This window comes from Pavona decussata, unplaced genomic scaffold (assembly GCF_977016875.1).
Source record: "Pavona decussata unplaced genomic scaffold, jaPavDecu1.1 SCAFFOLD_59, whole genome shotgun sequence".
Classification (NCBI taxonomy): Eukaryota; Metazoa; Cnidaria; class Anthozoa; order Scleractinia; family Agariciidae; genus Pavona; species Pavona decussata.
The window spans coordinates 714,562-738,205 of record NW_028145481.1 but is presented as its reverse complement, the minus strand read 5'-3'; the positions used below and the strand labels follow the sequence as shown (position 1 = coordinate 738,205).

The following is a 23,644-nucleotide window of genomic DNA, read 5'->3' as shown; positions in this document are numbered from 1 at the left end:
TGGTTATTGCCTCAGGTTAAAATAAAACAGTTTTTGGTGGTTAATGCCTCGGTGGTTAAAATAAAACAGTTTTTGGTGGTTATTGCCTCGGTGGTTAAAATAAAACAGTCTTTGGTGGTTATTGCCTTGGTGGTTAAAATAAAACTGTTTTTTGTGGGTTTTGCCTCGATGGTTAAAATAAAACAGTTTTTGGTGGTTATTGCTTTGGTGGTTAAAATAAAACAGTTTTTTGTGGTTATTGCCTCGGTGGTTAAAATAAAAGAGTTTTTTATGGTTATTGCCTCAGGTTAAAAGAAAACACTTTTTGGTGGTTATTTCCTCGGTGGTTAAAATAAAACAGTTTTTGGTGTTTATTGCCTTGGTGGTTAAAATAAAACAGTTTTTGGTGGTTATTGCCTCGGTGGTTAAAATAAAACAGTTTTTAGTGGTTATTGCCTTGGTGGTTAAATTAAACAGTTTTTTGTGATTGATGCCTCGGTGGTTAAAATAAAACAGTTTTTTAGGTTGTTGCCTCAGTGGTTAAAATAAAACAGTTTTTGGTGTTTATTGCCTCGGTGGTTAAAATAAAACAGTTTTTGGTGGTTATTGCCTTGGTGGTTAAAATAAAACAGTTTTTGGTGGTCATTGCCTCGGTGGTTAAAATTAAACAGTTTTTCGTAGTTGTTGCCTCGGTGGTTAAAATAAAACACTTTTTTGTCGTTGTTGCCTCAGTGGTTAAAATCAAACAGTTTTTGGTGGTTATTGCCTCGGTTGTTAAAATAAAACAGTTTTTGTGGTTATTGCCTCGGTGGTTGAAGAAAAAAAGGTTTTTGGTTGTTATTGTCTCGGTGGTTAAAATAAAACAGTTTTTAGTGGGTATTGCCTCGGTGGTTAAAATAAAACAGTTTTTGGTGGTTGTTGCTTCGGTGGTTAAAATAAAACAGTTTTTGGTGGTTATTGCCTCGGTGGTTAAAATCAAACAGCTTTTGGTCGTTGTTGCCTCGGTGGTTAAAATAAAACAGTTTATGGTGGTTATTGCCTTGGTGGTTAAAATAAAACAGTTTTTTAGGTTGTTGCCTCGGTGGTTAAAATTAAACAGTTTTTGGTGTTTATTGCCTCGGTGGTTAAAATAAAACAGTTTTTAGTGGGTATTGCCTCGGTGGTTAAAATAAAACAGTTTTTTAGATTGTTGCCTTAGTGGTTAAAATAAAACAGTTTTTGGTGGTTATTGCCTTGGTGGTTAAAATAAAACAGTTTTTGGTGGTTATTGCCTCGGTGGTTAAAATAAAACAGTTTTTAGTGGTTATTGCCTCGGTGGTTAAAATAAAACAGTTTTTGGTGGTTATTGCCTCGGTGGTTAAAATAAAACAGTTTTTGGTGGTTATTGCCTCGGTGGTTAAAATAAAACAGTTTTTGGTTGTTATTCCCTCGGTGGTTAAAATAAAACAGTTTTTAGTGGTTATTGCCTCGGTGGTTAAAATAAAACAGTTTTTGGTGGTTATTGCCTCGGTGGTTAAAATAAAACAGTTTTTTAGGTTGTTGCCTTAGTGGTTAAAATAAAACAGTTTTTGGTGGTTGTTGCCCCGGTGGTTAAAATAAAACAGTTTTTGGTGGTTATTGCCTCGGTGGTTAAAATAAAACAGTTTTTAGTGGATATTGCCTGTGTGGTTAAAGTAAAACAGTTTTTTGGTGGTTATTGCCTCGGTGGTTAAAATAAAACAGTTTTTAGTGGATATTGCCTCTGTGGTTAAAGTAAAACAGTTTTTGGTGGTTATTGCCTCGGTGGTTTAAATAAAACAGTTTTTGGTGGTTGTTGCCGAGGTGGTTAAAATAAAACAGTTTTTAGTGGTTATTGCCTGTGTGGTTAAAGTAAAACAGTTTTTGGTGGTTATTGGCTCGGTGGTTTAAATTAAACAATTTTTGGTGCTTGTTGCCTCTGTGGTTAAAATAAAACAGTTTTTGGTGGTTATTGCTCCAGGTTAAAATAAAACAGTTTTTGGTGGTTATTACATCGGTGGTTAAAAAATAACAGTTTTTGGTGGTTATTGCCTCGCTTGTTAAAATAAAACAGTTTTTGGTGGTTATTGCCTCGGTGGTTAAAATAAAACAGTTTTTAGTGGTTATTGCCTCGGTGGTTAAAATAAAACAGTTTTTGGTGGTTATTGCCTCGGTGGTTAAAATAAAACAGTTTTTGGTGGTTATTGCCTCGGTGGTTAAAATAAAACAGTTTTTGGTTGTTATTCCCTCGGTGGTTAAAATAAAACAGTTTTTAGTGGTTATTGCCTCGGTGGTTAAAATAAAACAGTTTTTGGTGGTTATTGCTCCAGGTTTAAATAAAACAGTTTTTGGTGGTTATTACATCGGTGGTTAAAAAATAACAGTTTTTGGTGGTTATTGCCTCGCTTGTTAAAATAAAACAGTTTTTGGTGGTTATTGCCTCGGTGGTTAAAATAAAACAGTTTTTAGTGGTTATTGCCTCGGTGGTTAAAATAAAACAGTTTTTGGTGGTTATTGCCTCGGTGGTTAAAATAAAACAGTTTTTGGTGGTTATTGCCTCGGTGGTTAAAATAAAACAGTTTTTGGTTGTTATTCCCTCGGTGGTTAAAATAAAACAGTTTTTAGTGGTTATTGCCTCGGTGGTTAAAATAAAACAGTTTTTGGTGGTTATTGCCTCGGTGGTTAAAATAAAACAGTTTTTTAGGTTGTTGCCTTAGTGGTTAAAATAAAACAGTTTTTGGTGGTTGTTGCCCCGGTGGTTAAAATAAAACAGTTTTTGGTGGTTATTGCCTCGGTGGTTAAAATAAAACAGTTTTTAGTGGATATTGCCTGTGTGGTTAAAGTAAAACAGTTTTTTGGTGGTTATTGCCTCGGTGGTTAAAATAAAACAGTTTTTAGTGGATATTGCCTCTGTGGTTAAAGTAAAACAGTTTTTGGTGGTTATTGCCTCGGTGGTTTAAATAAAACAGTTTTTGGTGGTTGTTGCCGAGGTGGTTAAAATAAAACAGTTTTTAGTGGTTATTGCCTGTGTGGTTAAAGTAAAACAGTTTTTGGTGGTTATTGGCTCGGTGGTTTAAATTAAACAATTTTTGGTGCTTGTTGCCTCTGTGGTTAAAATAAAACAGTTTTTGGTGGTTATTGCTCCAGGTTAAAATAAAACAGTTTTTGGTGGTTATTACATCGGTGGTTAAAAAATAACAGTTTTTTGTGGTTATTGCCTCGCTTGTTGAAATAAAACAGTTTTTGGTGGTTATTGCTCCAGGTTAAAATAAAACAGTTTTTGGTGGTTATTGCGTCGGTGGTTAAATTATAACAGTTTTTGGTGGTTATTGCCTCGGTGGTTAAAATAAAACAGTTTTTGGTGGGTGTTGCCTTGGTGGTTAAAATAAAACAGTTTTTTGTGGTTATTGCCTCGGTGGTTAAAATAAAACAGTTTTTGGTGGTTATTGCCTCAGACTAAAATAAAACACTTTTTGGTGGTTATTGCCTCGGTGGTTAAAATAAAACAGTTTTTGGTGGTTATTGCCTCGGTGGTTAAAATAAAACAGTTTTTGGTGGTTATTGCCTTGGTGGTTAAAATAAAACTGTTTTTTGTGGTTTTTGCCTCGATGGTTAAAATAAAACAGTTTTTGGTGGTTATTGCTTTGGTGGTTAAAATAAAACAGTTTTTTAGGTTGTTGCCTCGGTGATTAAAATAAAACAGTTTTTGGTGTTTATTGCCTTGGTGGTTAAAATAAAACAGTTTTTGGTTGTTATTGCCTCGGTGGTTAAAATAAAACAGTTTTTAGTGGTTATTGCCTTGGTGGTTAAATTAAACAGTTTTTTGTGATTGATGCCTCGGTGGTTAAAATAAAACAGTTTTTTAGGTTGTTGCCTCGGTGGTTAAAATAAAACAGTTTTTGGTGTTTATTGCCTCGGTGGTTAAAATAAAACAGTTTTTGGTGATTATTGCCTTGGTGGTTAAAATAAAACAGTTTTTGGTGGTCATTGCCTTGGTGGTTAAAATAAAACAGTTTTTCGTACTTGTTGCCTCGGTGGTTAAAATAAAACACTTTTTTGTCATTGTTGCCTCAGTGGTTAAAATCAAACAGTTTTTGGTGGTTATTGCCTCGGTTGTTAAAATAAAACAGTTTTTGTGGTTATTGCCTCGGTGGTTGAAGAAAAAAAGGTTTTTGGTTGTTATTGTCTCGGTGGTTAAAATAAAACAGTTTTTAGTGGGTATTGCCTCGGTGGTTAAAATAAAACAGTTTTTGGTGGTTGTTGCTTCGGTGGTTAAAATAAAACAGTTTTTGGTGGTTATTGCCTCTGTGGTTAAAATCAAACAGCTTTTGGTCGTTGTTGCCTCGGTGGTTAAAATAAAACAGTTTATGGCGGTTATTGCCTTGGTGGTTAAAATAAAACAGTTTTTTAGGTTGTTGCCTCGGTGGTTAAAATTAAACAGTTTTTGGTGTTTATTGCCTCGGTGGTTAAAATAAAACACTTTTTAGTGGTTATTGCCTCGTTGTTTAAAATAAAACAGTTTTTGGTGGTTATTGCCTTCGTGGTTAAAATAAAACAGTTTTTTGTGGTTGTTTCCTCGGTGGTTAAAATAAAAGAGTTTTTGGTGGTTATTGTCTCAGTGGTTAAAATAAAACAGTTTTTAGTGGTTATTGCCTCGGTGGTTAAAGAAAAACAGTTGTTGGTGTTTATTGTCTCGGTGGTTAAAATAAAACAGTTTTTAGTGGTTATTGCCTGTGTGGTTAAAGTAAAACAGTTTTTCGTGGTTATTGCCTCGGTGGTTTAAATAAAACAGTTTTTGGTGGTTAATGCCTCGGTGGTTAAAGAAAAATAGTTTTTGGTGGTTATTGCCTCGGTCGTTAAAATAAAACAGTTTTTAGTGGTTATTGCCTGTGTGGTGAAAGTAAAACAGTTTTTCGTGGTTATTGCCTCGGTGGTTTAAATAGAACAGTTTTTGGTGGTTAATGCCTCGGTGGTTAAAGAAAAACAGTTTTTGGTGGTTATTGCCTCTTGCTTAAAATAAAACAGTTTTTGGTGGTTATTGCCTCGGTGGTTAAAATAAAACAGTTTTTAGTGGTTATTGCTTCGGTGGTTAAAATAAAACAGTTTTTAGTGGTTATTGCTTCGGTCGTTAAAATAAAACAGTTTTTAGTGGTTATTGCCTCGGTGGTTAAAATAAAACAGTTTTTGGTGGTTATTGCCTCTTGCTTAAAATAAAACAGTTTTTGGTGGTTATTGCCTCGGTGGTTAAAATAAAACAGTTTTTAGTGGTTATTGCTTCGGTGGTTAAAATAAAACAGTTTTTAGTGGTTATTGCTTCGGTCGTTAAAATAAAACAGTTTTTAGTGGTTATTGCCTCGGTGGTTAAAATAAAACAGTTTTTGGTGGTTATTGCCTCAGTGGTTAAAATAAAACAGTTTTTGGTGGTTATTGCCTCGGTGGTTAAAATAAAACAGTTTTTGGTGGTTATTGCCTCAGTGGTTAAAATAAAACAGTTTTTAGTGGTTATTGCTTCGGTGGTTAAAATAAAACAGTTTTTAGTGGTTATTGCTTCGGTCGTTAAAATAAAACAGTTTTTGGTGGTTATTGCCTCTTGCTTAAAATAAAACACTTTTTGGTGGTTATTGCCTCGGTGGTTAAAATAAAACAGTTTTTAGTGGTTATTGCTTCGGTGGTTAAAATAAAACAGTGTTTGGTGGTTGTTGGCTGGGTGGTTAAAATAAAACAGTTTTTGGTGGTTATTGCCTGGGTGGTTAAAATAAAACAGTTTTTGGTGGTTGTTTCCTCGGTGGTTAAAATAAAACAGTTTTTGGTGGTTATTGCCTCGGTGGTTAAAATAAAAGTTTTTGGTGGTTGTTTCCTCGGTGGTTAAAATAAAATAGTTTTTGGTCGTTATTGCCTTGGTGGTTAAAATAAAACAGTTTTTTGTGATTATTGCCTCGGTGGTTAAAATAAAACAGTTTTTAGTGGTTATTGCCTCGGTGGTTAAAATAAATTAGTTTTTGGTGGTTATTGCCTCGGTGGTTAAGATAAAACAGTTTTTCGTGGTTATTGCCTCGGTGGTTAAAATAAAACAGTTTTTGGTGGTTATTGCCTTGGTGGTTAAAAAAAAAACAGTTTTTGGTGGTTATTCCCTTGGTGGTAAAATAAAACAGGTTTTGGTAGTTATTGCTTCGGTGGTTAAAATTAAACAGTTTTTGGTGTTATATCCCCTTTGGTTATAAAATAAAACAGTTTTTGGTTGTTGTTCTTTGGTGGTTAAAATAAAACAGTTTTTGGTGGTTGTTGGCAGTCAGTGGTTGAAATAAAAACAGTTTTTGGTGGTTGTTTATTTGGATTTTAAAATAAAAGAGATTTTGATGGTTATTGCCTCGGTGGTTAAAATAAAACAGTTTTTGGTGGTTATGTAATTAACTTTGGTGGTTTTAATAAAACAGTTTTTGGTGGTTATTGCCTTGTTAGTTAAAATAAAATAGTTTTTGGTGGTTATTTCCTCAGTGGTTAAAATAAAAGTTTTTGGTGGTTATTTTCTCGGTTGTTAAATTAAAACAGTTTTGGTGGTTATTGCCTTGGTGGTTAAAATAAAACAGTTTTTAGTGGTTATTGCCTCGGTGGTTAAAATAAAACAGTTTTTGGTGGTTATTGCCTCGGTGGTTAAAATAAAACAGTTTTTCGTGGTTATTGCCTCGGTGGTTAAAATAAAACAGTTTTTGGTGGTTATTGCCTTGGTGGTTAAAAAAAAACAGTTTTTGGTGGTTATTCCCTTGGTGGTTAAAATAAAACAGTTTTTGGTAGTTATTGCTTCGGTGGTTAAAATTAAACAGTTTTTGGTGTTATTGCCTCTTTGGTTATAAAATAAAACAGTTTTTGGTTGTTGTTTCTTTGGTGGTTAAAATAAAACAGTTTTTGGTGGTTGTTGGCAGTCAGTGGTTGAAATAAAAACAGTTTTTGGTGGTTGTTTATTTGGATTTTAAAATAAAAGAGATTTTGATGGTTATTGCCTCGGTGGTTAAAATAAAACAGTTTTTGGTGGTTATGTAATTAACCTTGGTGGTTTTAATAAAACAGTTTTTGGTGGTTATTGCCTTGTTAGTTAAAATAAAATAGTTTTTGGTGGTTATTTCCTCAGTGGTCAAAATAAAAGTTTTTGGTGGTTATTTTCTCGGTTGTTAAATTAAAACAGTCTTGGTGGTTATTGCTTTGGTGATTAAACTCATCGTGAAAAAGCACGCCACGAGCATATTTATAGATCGATGCAGCATGCACAGCCTCGGACATCTGGAAGGCATCAGATATCACGCCCTTCAAAAACCCGTATGTGATCCAGAACACGCATGCCCGCCCAAATACCGCAGGACAGCATTGACTCGAGTCTAACTTTAATAGCCCAAATTACATTAAGTCGCATTTAAAATAAAACAGTTTTTGGTGTTTATTGTCTCACAGTGGTTAAAATAAAACAGTTTTTGGTGGTTATTGCCTCGGTGGTTAAAATAAAACAGTTTTTAGTGGTTATTGCTTCGGTCGTTAAAATAAAACAGTTTTTAGTGGTTATTGCCTCGGTGGTTAAAATAAAACAGTTTTTGGTGGTTATTGCCTCAGTGGTTAAAATAAAACAGTTTTTGGTGGTTATTGCCTCGGTGGTTAAAATAAAACAGTTTTTGGTGGTTATTGCCTCAGTGGTTAAAATAAAACAGTTTTTAGTGGTTATTGCTTCGGTGGTTAAAATAAAACAGTTTTTAGTGGTTATTGCTTCGGTCGTTAAAATAAAACAGTTTTTGGTGGTTATTGCCTCTTGCTTAAAATAAAACACTTTTTGGTGGTTATTGCCTCGGTGGTTAAAATAAAACAGTTTTTAGTGGTTATTGCTTCGGTGGTTAAAATAAAACAGTGTTTGGTGGTTGTTGGCTGGGTGGTTAAAATAAAACAGTTTTTGGTGGTTATTGCCTGGGTGGTTAAAATAAAACAGTTTTTGGTGGTTGTTTCCTCGGTGGTTAAAATAAAACAGTTTTTGGTGGTTATTGCCTCGGTGGTTAAAATAAAAGTTTTTGGTGGTTGTTTCCTCGGTGGTTAAAATAAAATAGTTTTTGGTCGTTATTGCCTTGGTGGTTAAAATAAAACAGTTTTTTGTGATTATTGCCTCGGTGGTTAAAATAAAACAGTTTTTAGTGGTTATTGCCTCGGTGGTTAAAATAAATTAGTTTTTGGTGGTTATTGCCTCGGTGGTTAAGATAAAACAGTTTTTCGTGGTTATTGCCTCGGTGGTTAAAATAAAACAGTTTTTGGTGGTTATTGCCTTGGTGGTTAAAAAAAAAACAGTTTTTGGTGGTTATTCCCTTGGTGGTAAAATAAAACAGGTTTTGGTAGTTATTGCTTCGGTGGTTAAAATTAAACAGTTTTTGGTGTTATATCCCCTTTGGTTATAAAATAAAACAGTTTTTGGTTGTTGTTCTTTGGTGGTTAAAATAAAACAGTTTTTGGTGGTTGTTGGCAGTCAGTGGTTGAAATAAAAACAGTTTTTGGTGGTTGTTTATTTGGATTTTAAAATAAAAGAGATTTTGATGGTTATTGCCTCGGTGGTTAAAATAAAACAGTTTTTGGTGGTTATGTAATTAACTTTGGTGGTTTTAATAAAACAGTTTTTGGTGGTTATTGCCTTGTTAGTTAAAATAAAATAGTTTTTGGTGGTTATTTCCTCAGTGGTTAAAATAAAAGTTTTTGGTGGTTATTTTCTCGGTTGTTAAATTAAAACAGTTTTGGTGGTTATTGCCTTGGTGGTTAAAATAAAACAGTTTTTAGTGGTTATTGCCTCGGTGGTTAAAATAAAACAGTTTTTGGTGGTTATTGCCTCGGTGGTTAAAATAAAACAGTTTTTCGTGGTTATTGCCTCGGTGGTTAAAATAAAACAGTTTTTGGTGGTTATTGCCTTGGTGGTTAAAAAAAAACAGTTTTTGGTGGTTATTCCCTTGGTGGTTAAAATAAAACAGTTTTTGGTAGTTATTGCTTCGGTGGTTAAAATTAAACAGTTTTTGGTGTTATTGCCTCTTTGGTTATAAAATAAAACAGTTTTTGGTTGTTGTTTCTTTGGTGGTTAAAATAAAACAGTTTTTGGTGGTTGTTGGCAGTCAGTGGTTGAAATAAAAACAGTTTTTGGTGGTTGTTTATTTGGATTTTAAAATAAAAGAGATTTTGATGGTTATTGCCTCGGTGGTTAAAATAAAACAGTTTTTGGTGGTTATGTAATTAACCTTGGTGGTTTTAATAAAACAGTTTTTGGTGGTTATTGCCTTGTTAGTTAAAATAAAATAGTTTTTGGTGGTTATTTCCTCAGTGGTCAAAATAAAAGTTTTTGGTGGTTATTTTCTCGGTTGTTAAATTAAAACAGTCTTGGTGGTTATTGCTTTGGTGATTAAACTCATCGTGAAAAAGCACGCCACGAGCATATTTATAGATCGATGCAGCATGCACAGCCTCGGACATCTGGAAGGCATCAGATATCACGCCCTTCAAAAACCCGTATGTGATCCAGAACACGCATGCCCGCCCAAATACCGCAGGACAGCATTGACTCGAGTCTAACTTTAATAGCCCAAATTACATTAAGTCGCATTTAAAATAAAACAGTTTTTGGTGTTTATTGTCTCACAGTGGTTAAAATAAAACAGTTTTTGGTGGTTATTGCCTCGGTGGTTAAAATGAAACAGTTTTTAGTGGTTTTTTCCTCGGTGGTTAAAATAAATTAGTTTTTGGTGGTTTTTGCTTTGGTGGTTAAAATAAAACAGTTTTTGTGGTTAATTCCTCGGTGGTTAAAATAAAACAGTTTTTGGTGGTTATTGCCTCGGTGGTTAAAATAAAACAGTTTTTGCTGGCTGTTGCTTTGGTGGTTAAAATAAAACAGTTTTTGGTGGGTATGGCCTCGGTGGTTAAAATAAAACAGGTTTTGGTGATTGTTGCTTTGGTGGTTAAAATATAACAGTTTTTGGTGGTTATTGCCTCGGTGGTTCAAATAAAAGAGTTTTTTGTGGTTATTGCCTCGGTGGTTAAAATAAGACAGTTTTTGGCGGTTATTGCCCCTGTGGCTAAAATAAAACAGTTTTTGGTGGTTGTTGCCTTGGTGGTTAAAATAAAACAGTGGTTGGTGGGTATTGCCTCGGTGGTTAAAATAAAACAGTTTTTGGTGGTTGTTGCCTTGGTGGTTAAAATAAGACAGTTTTTGGTGGTTATTGCCCCTGTGGCTAAAATAAAACAGTTTTTGGTGGTTGTTTCGTTGGTGGTTAAAATAAAACAGTTTTTTGTGGTTGTTGCTTTGGTGGTTAAAATAAAACAGTTTTTGGTGGTTATTGCCTCGGTGGTTAAAATAAAACAGTTTTTGGTGGTTAGTACATTGGTGGTTATAATAAAACAGTTTTTGGTGGTTATTGCCTTGGTGGTTAAAATAAAACAATTTTTGGTGGTTATTGCCTCGGTGGTTAAAATAAAATAGTTTTTGGTGGTTATTGTCTGGTTTTTTAAATTAAAACAGTTTTGGTGGTTATTGCCTCGGTGGTTAAAGTCATCGTGAAAAAGCATGCCACGAGCATATTTACAGATCAATGCAGCATGCACGCCCTCGCACATCTGGAAGGCATCAGATATCACGCCTTGCAAAAACCTTTATGTGATTCAGAACACGAATGCTCGCCCAAATACCGCAGGACAGCATTGACTTGAGTCTAAGTGAGCCTAAATTATATTTAGCAGCATTTAAAATAAAACAGTTTTTGGTGTTTATTGTCTTAGTGGTTAAAATAAAACAGTTCTTGCTGGTTATATTCTTGGTGTTTAAAAGAAAACAGTGTTTGGTTGTTATATCCCTGGTGGTAAATTAAAACAGTGTTTAGTGGTTATTGCGTTGTTGGATATATAGCCGTTGGTTAAAATAAAATAGTTTTTGGTGGTTATTACCTCAATGGTTAAGATAAAAGTGATTCTACTTTAAAATACACAAGTTTATAGTCATCAGGTATTTGTACTGTCAGCGTGAATTAATGCCTTGTTAGAGTGTAGTTTGTGTCGTGATTCGTTTGTCAATGGTTTCAGTATTTTAATCAAGTATTCGTATTGTATATTGTGGTTAAAATAAAACAGTTTTTAATGGTTATAGTCACGGTGTTTAGAATTAAACACTTTTTGTTTGTTATTGGTACGGTGGTTAAAGTAAAACACTTTTTGGTTAAAAAAAAATATTTGGTGGTTTTTAATTGGGTTGTTAAGATAAAACAGTTTTTGGTGGTTATTAATATTGTGGTTAAAATAAAACAAATGCAAATGCAGCTTCTTTGTGTTCATAACAAGCACTGCTCACCGTTGATTTATTGAATTAAAATTATTTCTGTTCTAGTGTTTGTTGTTGTCATCAGAAGTGGTTCCAGAAGACATCATCAGCATTACAGGCCAGCAGGTGGAGTTAGGCTCTAAAGAGATGATGGCTCCTGTCAATAGCATAGAGTTTCTACCTCAAGAGTTGAAGAAACAGTGGATTGATCTCAAACAGGAGAAAGATGTGATGTTTTTGGATGCGTGGGAAGTTAATGAAACAGAAAAGGAAAGCAAGGTACACGTACAACAGTTTTAATGTACAATTTATGATGTCAATGTTTACAACTTGTCAAATAATTCTAAATTAGGGCACGTTTCCTAAGGACAAAAAACTTGTTTAGGCATTTTTAATAATTGTCACCAAATGCAAGTGAATGTGAACTAAGGGGAAAGAGTTTGGAGCCTCAATAGTTTTGATGCCATAACTATTTGTAAGTTAAGTTGAGCCCTTTTTAAGGGAAAAAAGTGATTTTCCCCATAAAATATCATGACAATAATTGATTATATCGACCCTGCAACAGAGTAAGAACTGCACATCTTTGGCATCCCTGTCTTCCTATTTTCTGAAAATATCATTATGGATTTTATTTTGTCAGGTGGTTAAGTTTCTTTATTTTTTTTTTGTACCCTTAAGAAGTTTGTTTGTACATATGTAAACCATTGAAATAGTGCATAATAATAAAAACCTTTGTCAAACCTTTGTATACAGTCAGCTACAAACAGTCACTGTAACCTATATCTAAATGAATGTTTCATTCATTTCCGTAGCCCATCAAGACTCATAACATCCACCACTTCTGCACCATGCCATCCACAGTGGAACTTCCTCCCCATCTGTGCAGGAAGATAAGAGATGAACACACACGGGATAAGTTTCACAAAGTTACGGGAAAACCAGCAGATAGCAGTTTTAAGGTAGAGTATTATTATCTACAAGATACATGTACATATTGATGGTGTAATGACAGAATACTGATGATGTGCTTGTAATCAGCTTGCTGGTCTTGTGATGTTATTAGGCGCTGGTGGAGTTGTTGTCTCACATCTGTCATGTTGTGTTGTTAACACAGACAGTTTACTCCACTTACAATGCAGTTCCTGTTTCCAAGTCAGTGGATGCTGGTAAATGGCCAAACCTGGGTCTGACTCAAGACTGCTTTAGTTTGGACATAAATTTATAAGAGGCTAGAACAAATATGCTTGTCTTTAAATTAAAAGTTATACAATACTGAAAGAAACTTGCCCAAATTTTCATAAAATTGATGTTCATTTTTAAGAATTGAAGGAGTGCCTGAAACAAAACAAAAACAAAAACGGAGTGGCTGTTGATAAATTGCTAGATTCCCTTCCAAATTGCCTTGTATTCCATTGCGTAACAAAATGAGAATTTGACCTTACATCAAAAGTCACTTAGGGCCTAATTCTGCACACCCCTTCAATTATTTTTATATCTTTAGTTAGTGTCACCTTTTTGAATTTTTATGAAATTTGAAAGCAGATTTTGGAAGACATCTCTGAAGCTGAAGCTGACGAAACAGAGGAAAAAGGTCCTGATGGGCAGGAACAGCCAGCCAAGGGTAAAACTGATGATGAGCGGCGGCGGTGGTCAGTTGTGGCACAGAAGATTCTGATGGAAGCAGTGGTGGCTGGAGATTCTGATGAGACACTAGACAGGCTCAAGAGGGTTTCTGATAAAATGGTGAGCTACATGTGCATGTACTAGCCAGGGTTCTTGTTAAGATTTCTTAAAGGAGGCATTTAATTTGCAATATTTTTAGCAGGTGGTGCCATCTTGCTAATATCTCCCAGGGAATGGTGGGAGAGAGAATGGAAACCAAACATGGCGGCGCTTGAAGTCAGCATTGTGTTTGACAAAAGAAAATGCTCAAACCAAGAGTCATTTCTTTACAAGTGATGGTTTTCAATGTGATAATTATTATCTGCTGCATGTTTTTACATTATTTATGGAAAGGATATTTCCAAAACAAGGACAATATTTTTCAGAAAACAATGAATTTTGAAATTAGTTTCAATAATTTTGGAAACATTTTTTTTACAATAGCCAGTAACATTTGCGTGAACAGAAGGTAAAATACTGGTTACCGGCTCCATAACATTTGTGCAGTGAGAGAAATTGGTTACGTGTACATGTATCTGTTGACAGATCATTATTACAGTTAATGTAGCACAATGTTGAAAGTGATGTGCTTATTGAGAACACTGCTCTTATAAAGAGTTCACTGTTAATAAATTAAATATTGTTTATTTGTCCAGTGAGTCATTCATTCACCCCAATTTTTCAACAGAACCGCCTCTTCCACGTACAGTACACATGGCCATCCCAAATGACAACCTTGCAAAATTATTTATAGACCTTTTTCATTAATAAATGCCATGTACGTATCTCAGCTTAGAGAGTGAGTTAAGTACTGGAATTGTGTAAATTAAACTTAAATATTGTACTCATTAAACTGTAATTATCAGTTTTCAGCTGAAGGAGGAGAATCATTGGACATAGTTGGTGTTAAAATTCAGCTGAAGGATGACACTTCAAGGTCCAGTATCAATGAATTATAATGAAAATGTTGAGATGTGTGAATGGTTTCTACCTTTCAAGACTAGGGAGTTTTCATTTAGCAGTTTGCGTAAACTCAAGGACAGTGCCTGGCTATGTGGGAAAAGCAGATCTTAGCAATGGATTTTTAAATCCCAAAAGAAAATTGGGGGTAACCGAGATGCACAGAACATAATTAAATGCGTTGTAGCAAAAGGAGGCATTGTCTTTAACTATTACAACATAGCATACCTTCCACCTCTTCTGCATTAGTTATTCACATGTGGCAAAACATTTGTAAGAGATAAAAGTGAATTTTGGGATAATTATTGTTGGTTAAGAATTCAAAAACTACAACTGTTTTTCCTTCTTTCTTGCATATCACACATCTTTGTCATTTGCACAAAATGTGGTTTTGTCACATTACATGTAGGTGTGTTCTGGTTGGCCTAAAATGGCGCTGAAAAAATTTCTGATTACATGATATATTTGTACATAAAATAATAAATGTACAGTACGCTCTTACTATCTCATGTGCTGGGTTTGCATTTGATGTAGAAAGAACGCACTCCTAATACAGATTTGAGTTGACATTGTATGGAACGACGTTGATTGAATGAATGAATGAATGAATGAATGAATGGATCTTGGGACACGTATCTGGCCTCCCCTGCAGATTTTGCAGGGGCGGATGGCATCACCAACTTGGCATCGAACATACTCCCTAATCTTTGATCATTACTGGTAATATTAATAGTGGGAGGCAGGGTGGCAGATGAAGTTCTTGATCTGCCATTGCAGACCCTCATAGGTTACCAATGTTGAAGTGGGATTGTCAATTAGTTTTGTAGGCTTCCCAAGGAGGACTTGTTAGCAGCCAAAGTTTTGACCTAGTTAAATTCTTTTTTTTTTTTTCTACCTTATTAGTCAGAACGCTTAGTGTGGTCAGTTTCTGTTTGTCTCTTTCTGATTATTGACTGTGTGACTTCATTGGAATTAATTTGTAGACTTTATTGGACTCCAGCCCCACCTAAAATGAACCTTGCTCCAGCGGCCATCAAATCACAGCTCTACCCTGAATATCAGGGTGCGTCACTGCTGCAGGAGAGCTTAGGAACAGAGCTGAGGGCAGGGACAGTGTTAGACAGTGACGACAATGAAGAAACAGAGGCTGATTTGGATACTGAAGACCTCAAAGCAAGAAACAGGTGATCATCCAAGCTGTACATGGTTTCATTTCTATATACACGTATGCCAACTGAGCAATCTCCTGGTGTCCCTTACAGGTCACCAAATCTTCCATATAAAAGCAACTTTTGAACTTTTCTCTACAATTGAGTAACATTAATTGTAATCCCAAATTTTCTAAAAACCCATCAAATGCCGGTTTTATTGCATTTACCGGAAAGATGGGGGTTGAGAGCCAGTTTGGGCCATTTGGGGGCGGACGGGGGAGGGGGGGGGGGTGGCAGGAATGATTTGGGCCATTTGAGGGAAATGAGTTGATGATGGCGTAGGGAAGTGACAGGAAAGGAAAAAATCTCCAGATCTACATTTCACATCTCCAGAGATTGGTATCTCTGTGGTTTAGATTGGCATCTCTGTGGCTTATGCCCTGCACCTCGTCAGAGTGTCACAGTATAATATTATTGTGACAGGACCTTTCCAGAGCTGAATTAGGGATTATTTGATATATCAATTAGTTAAAGCAAAAAGGAAAATGAAATCTCAAACTAGTTTCAAATATTTTAACGGTTAATTAATGTAAATAAATAAACAACATGGACATGAAGTTTATACATCTGTTTCTTTGTTTTTAGAATTTTAAGTCGTACCCATGGATCTATGACAGATCTTAGTAAGCTTAAAGCAGAAATAGAGCAAGTACAAAGACCAAAGACAGACTTAGGAGGAGTGCTGCTGGGACGGCAAACAGATGGAACTGAGGATGAAGGTAGGGAGGCAATGTTGAATGCATTGCAGATTATTACTTTTTTTTTGTCCTGCATAATTCAAGATTTAAGGGAATTTTGTTCATCTTTAAGTTGGAGCTCCAAGCCGATTTGTATCAGTGCTTGATAGGAGGAGACTGGAGATTAAGCAACAGGATGAGAAAGTCACAGTAGGAGAAAACGGTTCTGAACAAGATGAAAATAACGAGAGTGAAGCTGTGCAGAAAGAACCTGACCAAAGACTTTCTATTTACAGGTACATGTGTTAGGACTGTAAAGTCTGTAGTGTGATTGCAGGTGTACATGTCTATGTGTGTGTGACCTTAGAAATCTTATAATGCTAATTCTAATTATGTGTGTTTTTGTCTGATGAACTCATATTTTGGTGATTTCTATCAATAAAAACAGTGCTCGTACTTACATTGTTTGGTGATGATGATTATAATAATTATAATAATATAAATAATTATAATAATTATAATAATTAATACATTGTTTATTGTTATTATTATTGTAGTTATGATTGTTACCTGTTCATCATCCAGTTCAGTTTTAGTACAGAGTGTCCGTGTTAGCATGGATGCTTTTTTTGCCATCTTTCTTTCTTTGACTGTTAAATGGTTTTTCTGAGGCTATGAGGCTACCTGCAGACTAACTGTACACATACATATTTAACAAATCGACTGCAGTTTTGTATGGTCTATATTCTTACAGACCATAGAAGTACTGCAGTCAATTCGGTTTTACAACGGCATGGAAAGACTATGAACAGAATGGACTATTTTTGCACCTGTTGCATCTGACATTGTTACTCTTATAAGACGATAGCTATGAGCCAATCAGCATGCGGGAATTTTGACAGTTATTGTAAGAAGTATATATACTTGTGTATGTGTACTCATTAATTATCATTGTGTCTGTCATGGTGCAGATCAGTATCACATCCCCAGTTATCATTTGACGAGAGAGCTCTTCCCTTGTCCGCTGGATATGACATCAGCATGGATGAGGTAGCTTATATATTACCGGCCCCAGTAGTTAAAAGAGCGAATAATGCTTTCCAGTGGATAAATGGCCAACCACTGGATAAAATGTACTCCAACCAATACAGTTTATCCGCTGGATAGCGTATCATCCACTGGATAAAGTTATCCACTCTTTGACCAACTGGCATCTGATTAGTAAAGACAGTGCAGTAACAGTTGTATTCATGCATGATGTTGTGAGGAATTCTAGTGGAACGAATGACACACCCAAGGACATACATGTAATACATGTACATACCATCTCAAACTTGTGCTTTTCATGATTATGTTTGTTGTTTTGTTGCATGAAATACTTGTTGAAGTTTCCGGGTTTTGGAGCAATGATTAAATTCAGTTAGTCACACAATTTGAGCTGTAACCATTTGCTGTTTCTTGGCTTCCTCATTTTTACCATTAACTACAGCCAAACAAACCCTATTGCCTGTTACTCAGGTCAAGGCTACTGTGTAAAAGTAAACTGTGATAAATACAGTTAATAAGAGCAAAAAATACTAATTACTCCTTGGTGTGCACTAAAAGAAATGAAATAAATTTCTTTTGATAATAATTTTATCAATAATATATATCTACAATTAAAGCGATTTAACGTTTCAATGTAAAAGCTGACATCATTATCAAGAAATAAAGTCGACTGAAGTTTGTTATACTTATTTTTTTCATACTTATTTTTTTCACTGACCTTGACAACTTCAGTTGATTTTATTTCTTGATATAGCTATTACTTTGAAACATTGAATTGTTTTAATTTTTGTATTTTTAGTTAAGGGTTTTTCTAAATTCACAGTTTCCTTTAGAAATATTCCTTTCTACATTGTATAGTAGCTACAGACTCAAGCTGTCCTTTATAGAATTACTATATTACTGTGTATGTGGTACATGTATATACCTTGATTTTGTTTTTGCAATGTTTGAAGATTTTGTAAACTTGTTAACTTTAGAAAAAGTTAACTGTTTTGCAGGAGCCACAACATGTTCGTGTCAGCTGAATGAATTTTTTTTTCAGTTGAATTATCAACGTGATCAGGTTACAGCAATCAAAGAAAAACAAGCAGGAAAAGAAGACAAGGAAGACAGCGACCTTCCTCTGGAAAAGCCATTTTCAGCAGCTGTAACAGACACATCCTTGGGTCGTAGTATGATCACAGGTACAGCTACGAATAGTTCCTAAAAATTAATGAAGTCATTTATTTTTGAAGTACCAGGGACAGCATCCTCAATTTTGACAAGCATAGTAAAACTTAAAGGAGTAAATACATGTTCTAGTAATAATCAAAGATTAGGGAGTGTGTTCATGTTGTTGTTGTTGTTGTTATTATTATTATTATTATTATTATTATTATTATTATTATTATTATTATTATTATTATTATTATTATTATTATTATTATTATTATTATTATTATTATTATTATTATTATGCTGAATATTCACCATGGTGACATGAGCTCCCTGGTTAAATAACATTACTATTTTATTTTGCATGCAAAGTCATCTCAGAGCCTTGATCTCTGGCTTGCGGAGAAAAATGCTAGTCTTGTCGTTTTGCAGTCTCAAATTTATGCCACCCCTTATAACATACCATGATTGCTTGTTATTAGGAACATCGAACAATAAATTAGGTATATAACCAGTCAAAGTTTGGGAGAAGATCGGAACTAAGTCATGAAAATATTGAGTGAACGAGGCAAGTGCTTGCATCTGTAAATAGAATTCTTCCAAATTTTTGAAGTGCCACCATACTCAACATGTAACTACAGTGATAAATCAAGGTTTTTTATTTCTTTTGTGTTTAAGCGTTTCAAGAGAAAACTTACGAGTTTGATACCGATGAGGGAAGAACGGATGCCGGTGATAGTATGTCAATACAAACAGGCACGACTGCAATGACAACTCACAGGTTAGACTTCAACATTTGAAATGAGGTGAAATCAGATCTTTACATGCAGATGATGATAATGATGATGATGATGATGATGATGATGATGATGATGATGATGATGATGATGATGATGATGATGATAATGTTGCTGCTAAAATTGAGCCTCATCGGAGGTTAATCTAAAGTGCTGATTTCATCTTAGGGAGCGGGGATGGCGCAGTGGTTAGAGCACTTGCCTCCCACCAATGTGACCCGGGTTCATTTTCTGGTCTCAACGTCATATGTGGGTTGAGTTTGTTGTTGGTTCTCGTCCCTGTTCCAAGGGTTTTTCTCTGGGTACTCCGTTTATCCTCTCTCCATAAAAACCAACATTTCCAAATTCCAATTCAACCTGGAAACAGTGAACAAAGAGCCACTCTGTGGATGTGCCACTGAAATAACCATTCATTTATTTTTTTTTTTTATTTATGTCACCTCATTTCAAATTTTAGCATTTATGTCACCTCATTTCAAATTTTAGCAACACTCTTTTTATTTGATCGTATCAGGCTCTATCTTTTTTTTATTCTTTGTTTTTCGCCATTCCAACGGTTTACTTGGTACTTTGGCTGTTTATGTTAATCCTTTGTACTTTTGATTTCATTTATTAGGAAACTCCCTCACAGAAAAGTTAAAAAGAAGACCAAAAAGGAGTTGGTAAGTACTGTTCAGATCATGTAATCGTTATTTATTGCAACATTTTTAACGATTCAGTTTGTTTTATATGGGATTTACTTTAACTACATGTAATTCTTTATTTTTATTTTATTTTTGACAGGAACGAGAGCTGAAGATTCGAGAATTCTTAAATCAACCTGCAACGCCAATTTCTAGGTATGATGCAAATTACGAGAAGATAGCCATAGCTACCTAGAGAACAGTTAATAGTTTACACAATTTCCACACGTCATCCGGGCGAGTCATCAAGGTTGACTCTAGAAAGTGGTTTCTGAGAGCCTATTAGGCCCATGCAAATATTTAGAGGGGCCTGTTCACGAAAAGGGGCTAAGGTATTCCAGCTTCTAATACAGCACATGAGAATTAACGATAAAGTGGTGATGTCAAATTAATATGTTGAGATATGACCAGGACCTTTTAGTAAGTTTCTTTGATAGTGGATTAAATTATTTGTAGGGCGGCGTTTTCAGGTTTGTAGTGCAGCACAAATAATAATACAACCATGTTCACAAAAGGTATTAAATTGTCAAATCTCTTTGTAATATACGAGCACAGTCTTTCTTCTTGAAATTCGTATCTCACTTCTGCGGTAACCCCCCTCTGCCACCTAGGTAGAATTAACTGTCAGCTAGTTTTAAGGGACACAGTCAAGTTGAGTGACTTATGTTGGTAAAGGTTCATATCTTACATTTGACTGATGCTGTTCATTGCAGGCGTGCATCATTTGCTGATATGAAAAACTTAGAAAAAGAAACAATTTTTCAACGTAGAGCAAGTGTTAGTACAAGGTATGTTTTTTATGTTCATGTACAAGACAAATACCTGCTAGTTGGCCTGTTGTTGTAATTCATACAATATTTTGTAAGTAATTCAGTGAAACAAACACCATAAGGCTTTTATTTTCTCCTTAGTTAAAGGGACCTTGTCATGTGAGCTATTTTTAAAAGCGCTTTAAAGTTTTGAAAAAGCCAAAACTCACACTCACACCACCAACATAACCTAAAAGTATAGGTCCAATTTTGTTAAAAGTTGTTAAACTATTGCACTGCAACTATTTAATTTACAAGTGCCTTTTGACTACGGATGGCGAGGATGATAGTGAATTCCAAGTCCTGCCGCTGTGTCATCAGTGTAAAGTCACTGAAAACTTATTAGGCGGGCTTGTTCTTCCTTCAAGAATTCACTAGAAATATTCGTCTTGGTGCTATGGAGTTTTTCTCACAAGCAAGGGTACCGATTCACAATTTTAAGCAATTTTGATGAAACGGCAGCAAAATCCCTGTGACGTAGTCCCTTAATTCTAAAATAATAATGCAACCGGTTGTCATGGTTTCGTGGCGGAGGGGGAGGGTTGAACAGTGGTGCAGTTCAGTAGAAATACACCCTTCAAGTGGAGTGTGTGGAGATCAAATGCGGAATGGATGGTTTATTTTGCTTCCACCATAACTTAAACTGCGCCTTCCTCAACATCTTTAAAGCTTGCAGAGGGATTAAATCAATCACTCTACTATGGTTTACTTACCTCGTTGTGTTAAAAAATGACTCATATATGTTGCACATACCTTTTCCTCTAGTAGATCTGAGTTAATAAGAGCTGACAGTGAACCTACCGTCTTTGACTTTGACGAAATGTTTAGCGACGATCTCTCAGGGTATGTACATGTACTCACTTGCTAGCCATTTGCTGTAGCTCTTTTCTTTTTGTTGAATAAAGTATTTTCAAATAATTGTAAATATATGAAATATATATTTTGAACTGCGGATGAAAGATCAAACAGAAGGATCAAGCAGATCCTCTGCGAGGATCTATCTTCTGTTTGATCATTCATCCGCAGTTCAAAATATATATATTTCATATATTTACACTAATTTATTCATCCCTCACGGGTATATTACGTACTCACAATATGACCAGCTCCCAGTTGGCTTGATAGCTCAGTTGGTAGAGCACTGCACCGGCATCGCAGAGGTCATGGGTTCGAATCCCGTTCAAGCCTGATTTTTTTCGGGCTTTCTTTTCGCAATTGCTTAAGTTGCGTAGCAACTGCGAGGATCTTTCTTCTGTTTAAAGTATTTTCAGGCGCTGTGATTGGCTTATTTCTGGCATGACAGGTCCATCTAACCACACTAACTATGCCAGCAAATTACCGGCATGTCATAAGTACGTAAATTATGATCATTCGGGTGAGTGTTGTCCTGAGAAGGACTGTTTGAGGTGACACTGACTGACGTTTCAACAATCTGAGTGTAAGTCATCTTCAGCGTCAAATAAATTGTGGAACTTCAGTAGGTGGTAAAAATGTCTCTGGTTATTGACCTGATTGGTCAACGAAGTCCAGATGTTATTGGTCGTTTGTCAGTTATTGGCTGTGAAGACTGTAAAAAGTAATTGGTGCGTTACAATATTACCAGCGTACTATTGAAACGCGAAAACGCTGTTTTAAGCACACTTTTTACTTGCAACAAGGGTCAGATGACATGTATATGATTAAAGTCAGCAAAGTATGTCCTCATGTGTGAGCTAAATTCCTGAAACAAGAACAGATCGGAAAGCGTTAGTGTGAGCTCTCAATGGGGATCTACGTGTTCCTTTTCAGGTTAGATGAGATGAACTTTGATGAAGTACGGGAGCGTATTTGGTATGTGTGGTTTGATGAAGTCTACCCACCCACCCCGGCACTGCCTGAAATCAAATGTAAGTGGAACATTACTTAGTGATTAACTGCCAAATTGGGAAGTTTGAGAAAACACCGCATGACAAACAGCCTTATCACAGGAAAGGACTGTCCGATAGCTTCAAGTTGGAATTGTTACACTTAACGCGACACACGATTGCTGGTACGGCTTTGTCAGTCGTTGTACTAGACTTACTAGTAATGCATCTTCACTTTCTTTTCAGTTGACTTGCAAAGTTTGAGTTCGCCAAGACCGCAAACGCAAAGGTGGGTTTAGCGTTTTTAGCCTGTAAAACAAAGTGGTTTTTGCACTTTTCTTTTGATCAGTTATAGCTAGTTGTATTTTGCCAAAGCAATCAACTTTTTTTTCTTTTTAGCAAGAAACCACTCAGTAAATAGGGAGTTTTAGCAACGACGACGGCGATAGCAGCGAAAACGTTGCTACAAAAATAAATTCGCGTTTTTTTCAAACGTCGTCGGGATTATTCCAACTCGCTTTAAATGTCAAATGTAGGTGAATTTTCCTTGAGTTGAATTCTTGGAGACCACACCCAAGTTTAGAAAGAGAAAGAAAAATTTGCTCGTCGTGTGTTTACGTCCTCCATATAACGTCCCATCAGGAAATTTCACGTCCTAGTCGTGCAGTGACGGCAAAGAAAATGTACCAAAAAGTGTAATGCACGTGCAGAGTTGTTGTTTGGTCAAACCTATTGCTTTTTTGATGTTCTCGTTGCCGCCGCCGTCGACGTTGTTGAAGCTCCTTAATTAGGTAAGTGATCTACAATGCAGCTGGCTCGCCAGCGAGATCTTCTAAGATATGTAAGAATCATAAGGCCGACGTGTTTTGTTAGTTCGTGGGGTGGAAAGATGTACGATAAAGTAAACTCTGTTGATTAAGTTTTATTTATGTTTTAGCAAAGCCACGGAGGCCCTTATAAACAATGACATACTAGAAGATATCCAAGTAATTGAGCCACAGATAAGAAGCTCAGATCAAAAGCTATACGAAGTAAGTAAAAAGCACCTCCTTCACTGTAACTAATCTCATTACTTTGAACATCGAAATTTTAGCGCTATTATTATTATTATTATTATTATTATTATTATGATGATCATGATATGATTTTTTATTACAAATAAGAATATTATTGTATCTTTATGACTTTTGTTTTTTTCTTAAAAAATATAGTTGTGCTTGAAAATAGTTTTTTTTTAATCGAAATGAATTGTAAATAGGCTTTGGTAGTTCTTTTTTCTACTTTTAACTTGTAAATAGCAATTTGCTTGGAATATGTTAAAAAAGAGATTATTATTGTTATTATTATAATGGACGTAAAAACTTCTGGATGCCCAGATATCCTAAACAATGATTGGGCGGCCAGCCGTAGCCAATCAATACAACGACCAAAGTCCTTACAATTAAAATCTCAACTCCTAATCATAAAGATCCTAGTAATTAAATTCTAAAACTATTTACTATCCATAAAGTT

The 23,644-nt window shown here is 35.2% G+C and overlaps 1 protein-coding gene across 3 annotated transcripts in view; it reads left to right on the top strand.

Moving 5' to 3' along the window:
* LOC146479307 (uncharacterized) overlaps positions 1 to 23,644 on the top strand; it is a 161,088-nt gene that overhangs the window by 116,408 nt on the left and 21,036 nt on the right. For 2 of the 3 annotated variants that reach the window (XM_085110969.1, XM_085110968.1), the window contains 17 exons: positions 11,354 to 11,566; positions 12,100 to 12,246; positions 12,830 to 13,030; positions 13,816 to 13,886; positions 14,893 to 15,093; positions 15,706 to 15,839; positions 15,931 to 16,093; positions 16,769 to 16,847; positions 17,887 to 18,028; positions 18,678 to 18,780; positions 19,413 to 19,458; positions 19,580 to 19,635; positions 20,193 to 20,267; positions 21,054 to 21,131; positions 22,077 to 22,174; positions 22,379 to 22,421; positions 23,070 to 23,163. In XM_085110969.1, coding sequence (XP_084967095.1) covers positions 11,354 to 11,566; positions 12,100 to 12,246; positions 12,830 to 13,030; positions 13,816 to 13,886; positions 14,893 to 15,093; positions 15,706 to 15,839; positions 15,931 to 16,093; positions 16,769 to 16,847; positions 17,887 to 18,028; positions 18,678 to 18,780; positions 19,413 to 19,458; positions 19,580 to 19,635; positions 20,193 to 20,267; positions 21,054 to 21,131; positions 22,077 to 22,174; positions 22,379 to 22,421; positions 23,070 to 23,163 — 1,944 coding nt within the window. The remainder of the gene's footprint in view (positions 1 to 11,353; positions 11,567 to 12,099; positions 12,247 to 12,829; positions 13,031 to 13,815; positions 13,887 to 14,892; positions 15,094 to 15,705; positions 15,840 to 15,930; positions 16,094 to 16,768; positions 16,848 to 17,886; positions 18,029 to 18,677; positions 18,781 to 19,412; positions 19,459 to 19,579; positions 19,636 to 20,192; positions 20,268 to 21,053; positions 21,132 to 22,076; positions 22,175 to 22,378; positions 22,422 to 23,069; positions 23,164 to 23,644) is intronic. The other variant, XM_085110970.1, reaches the window with a different exon arrangement.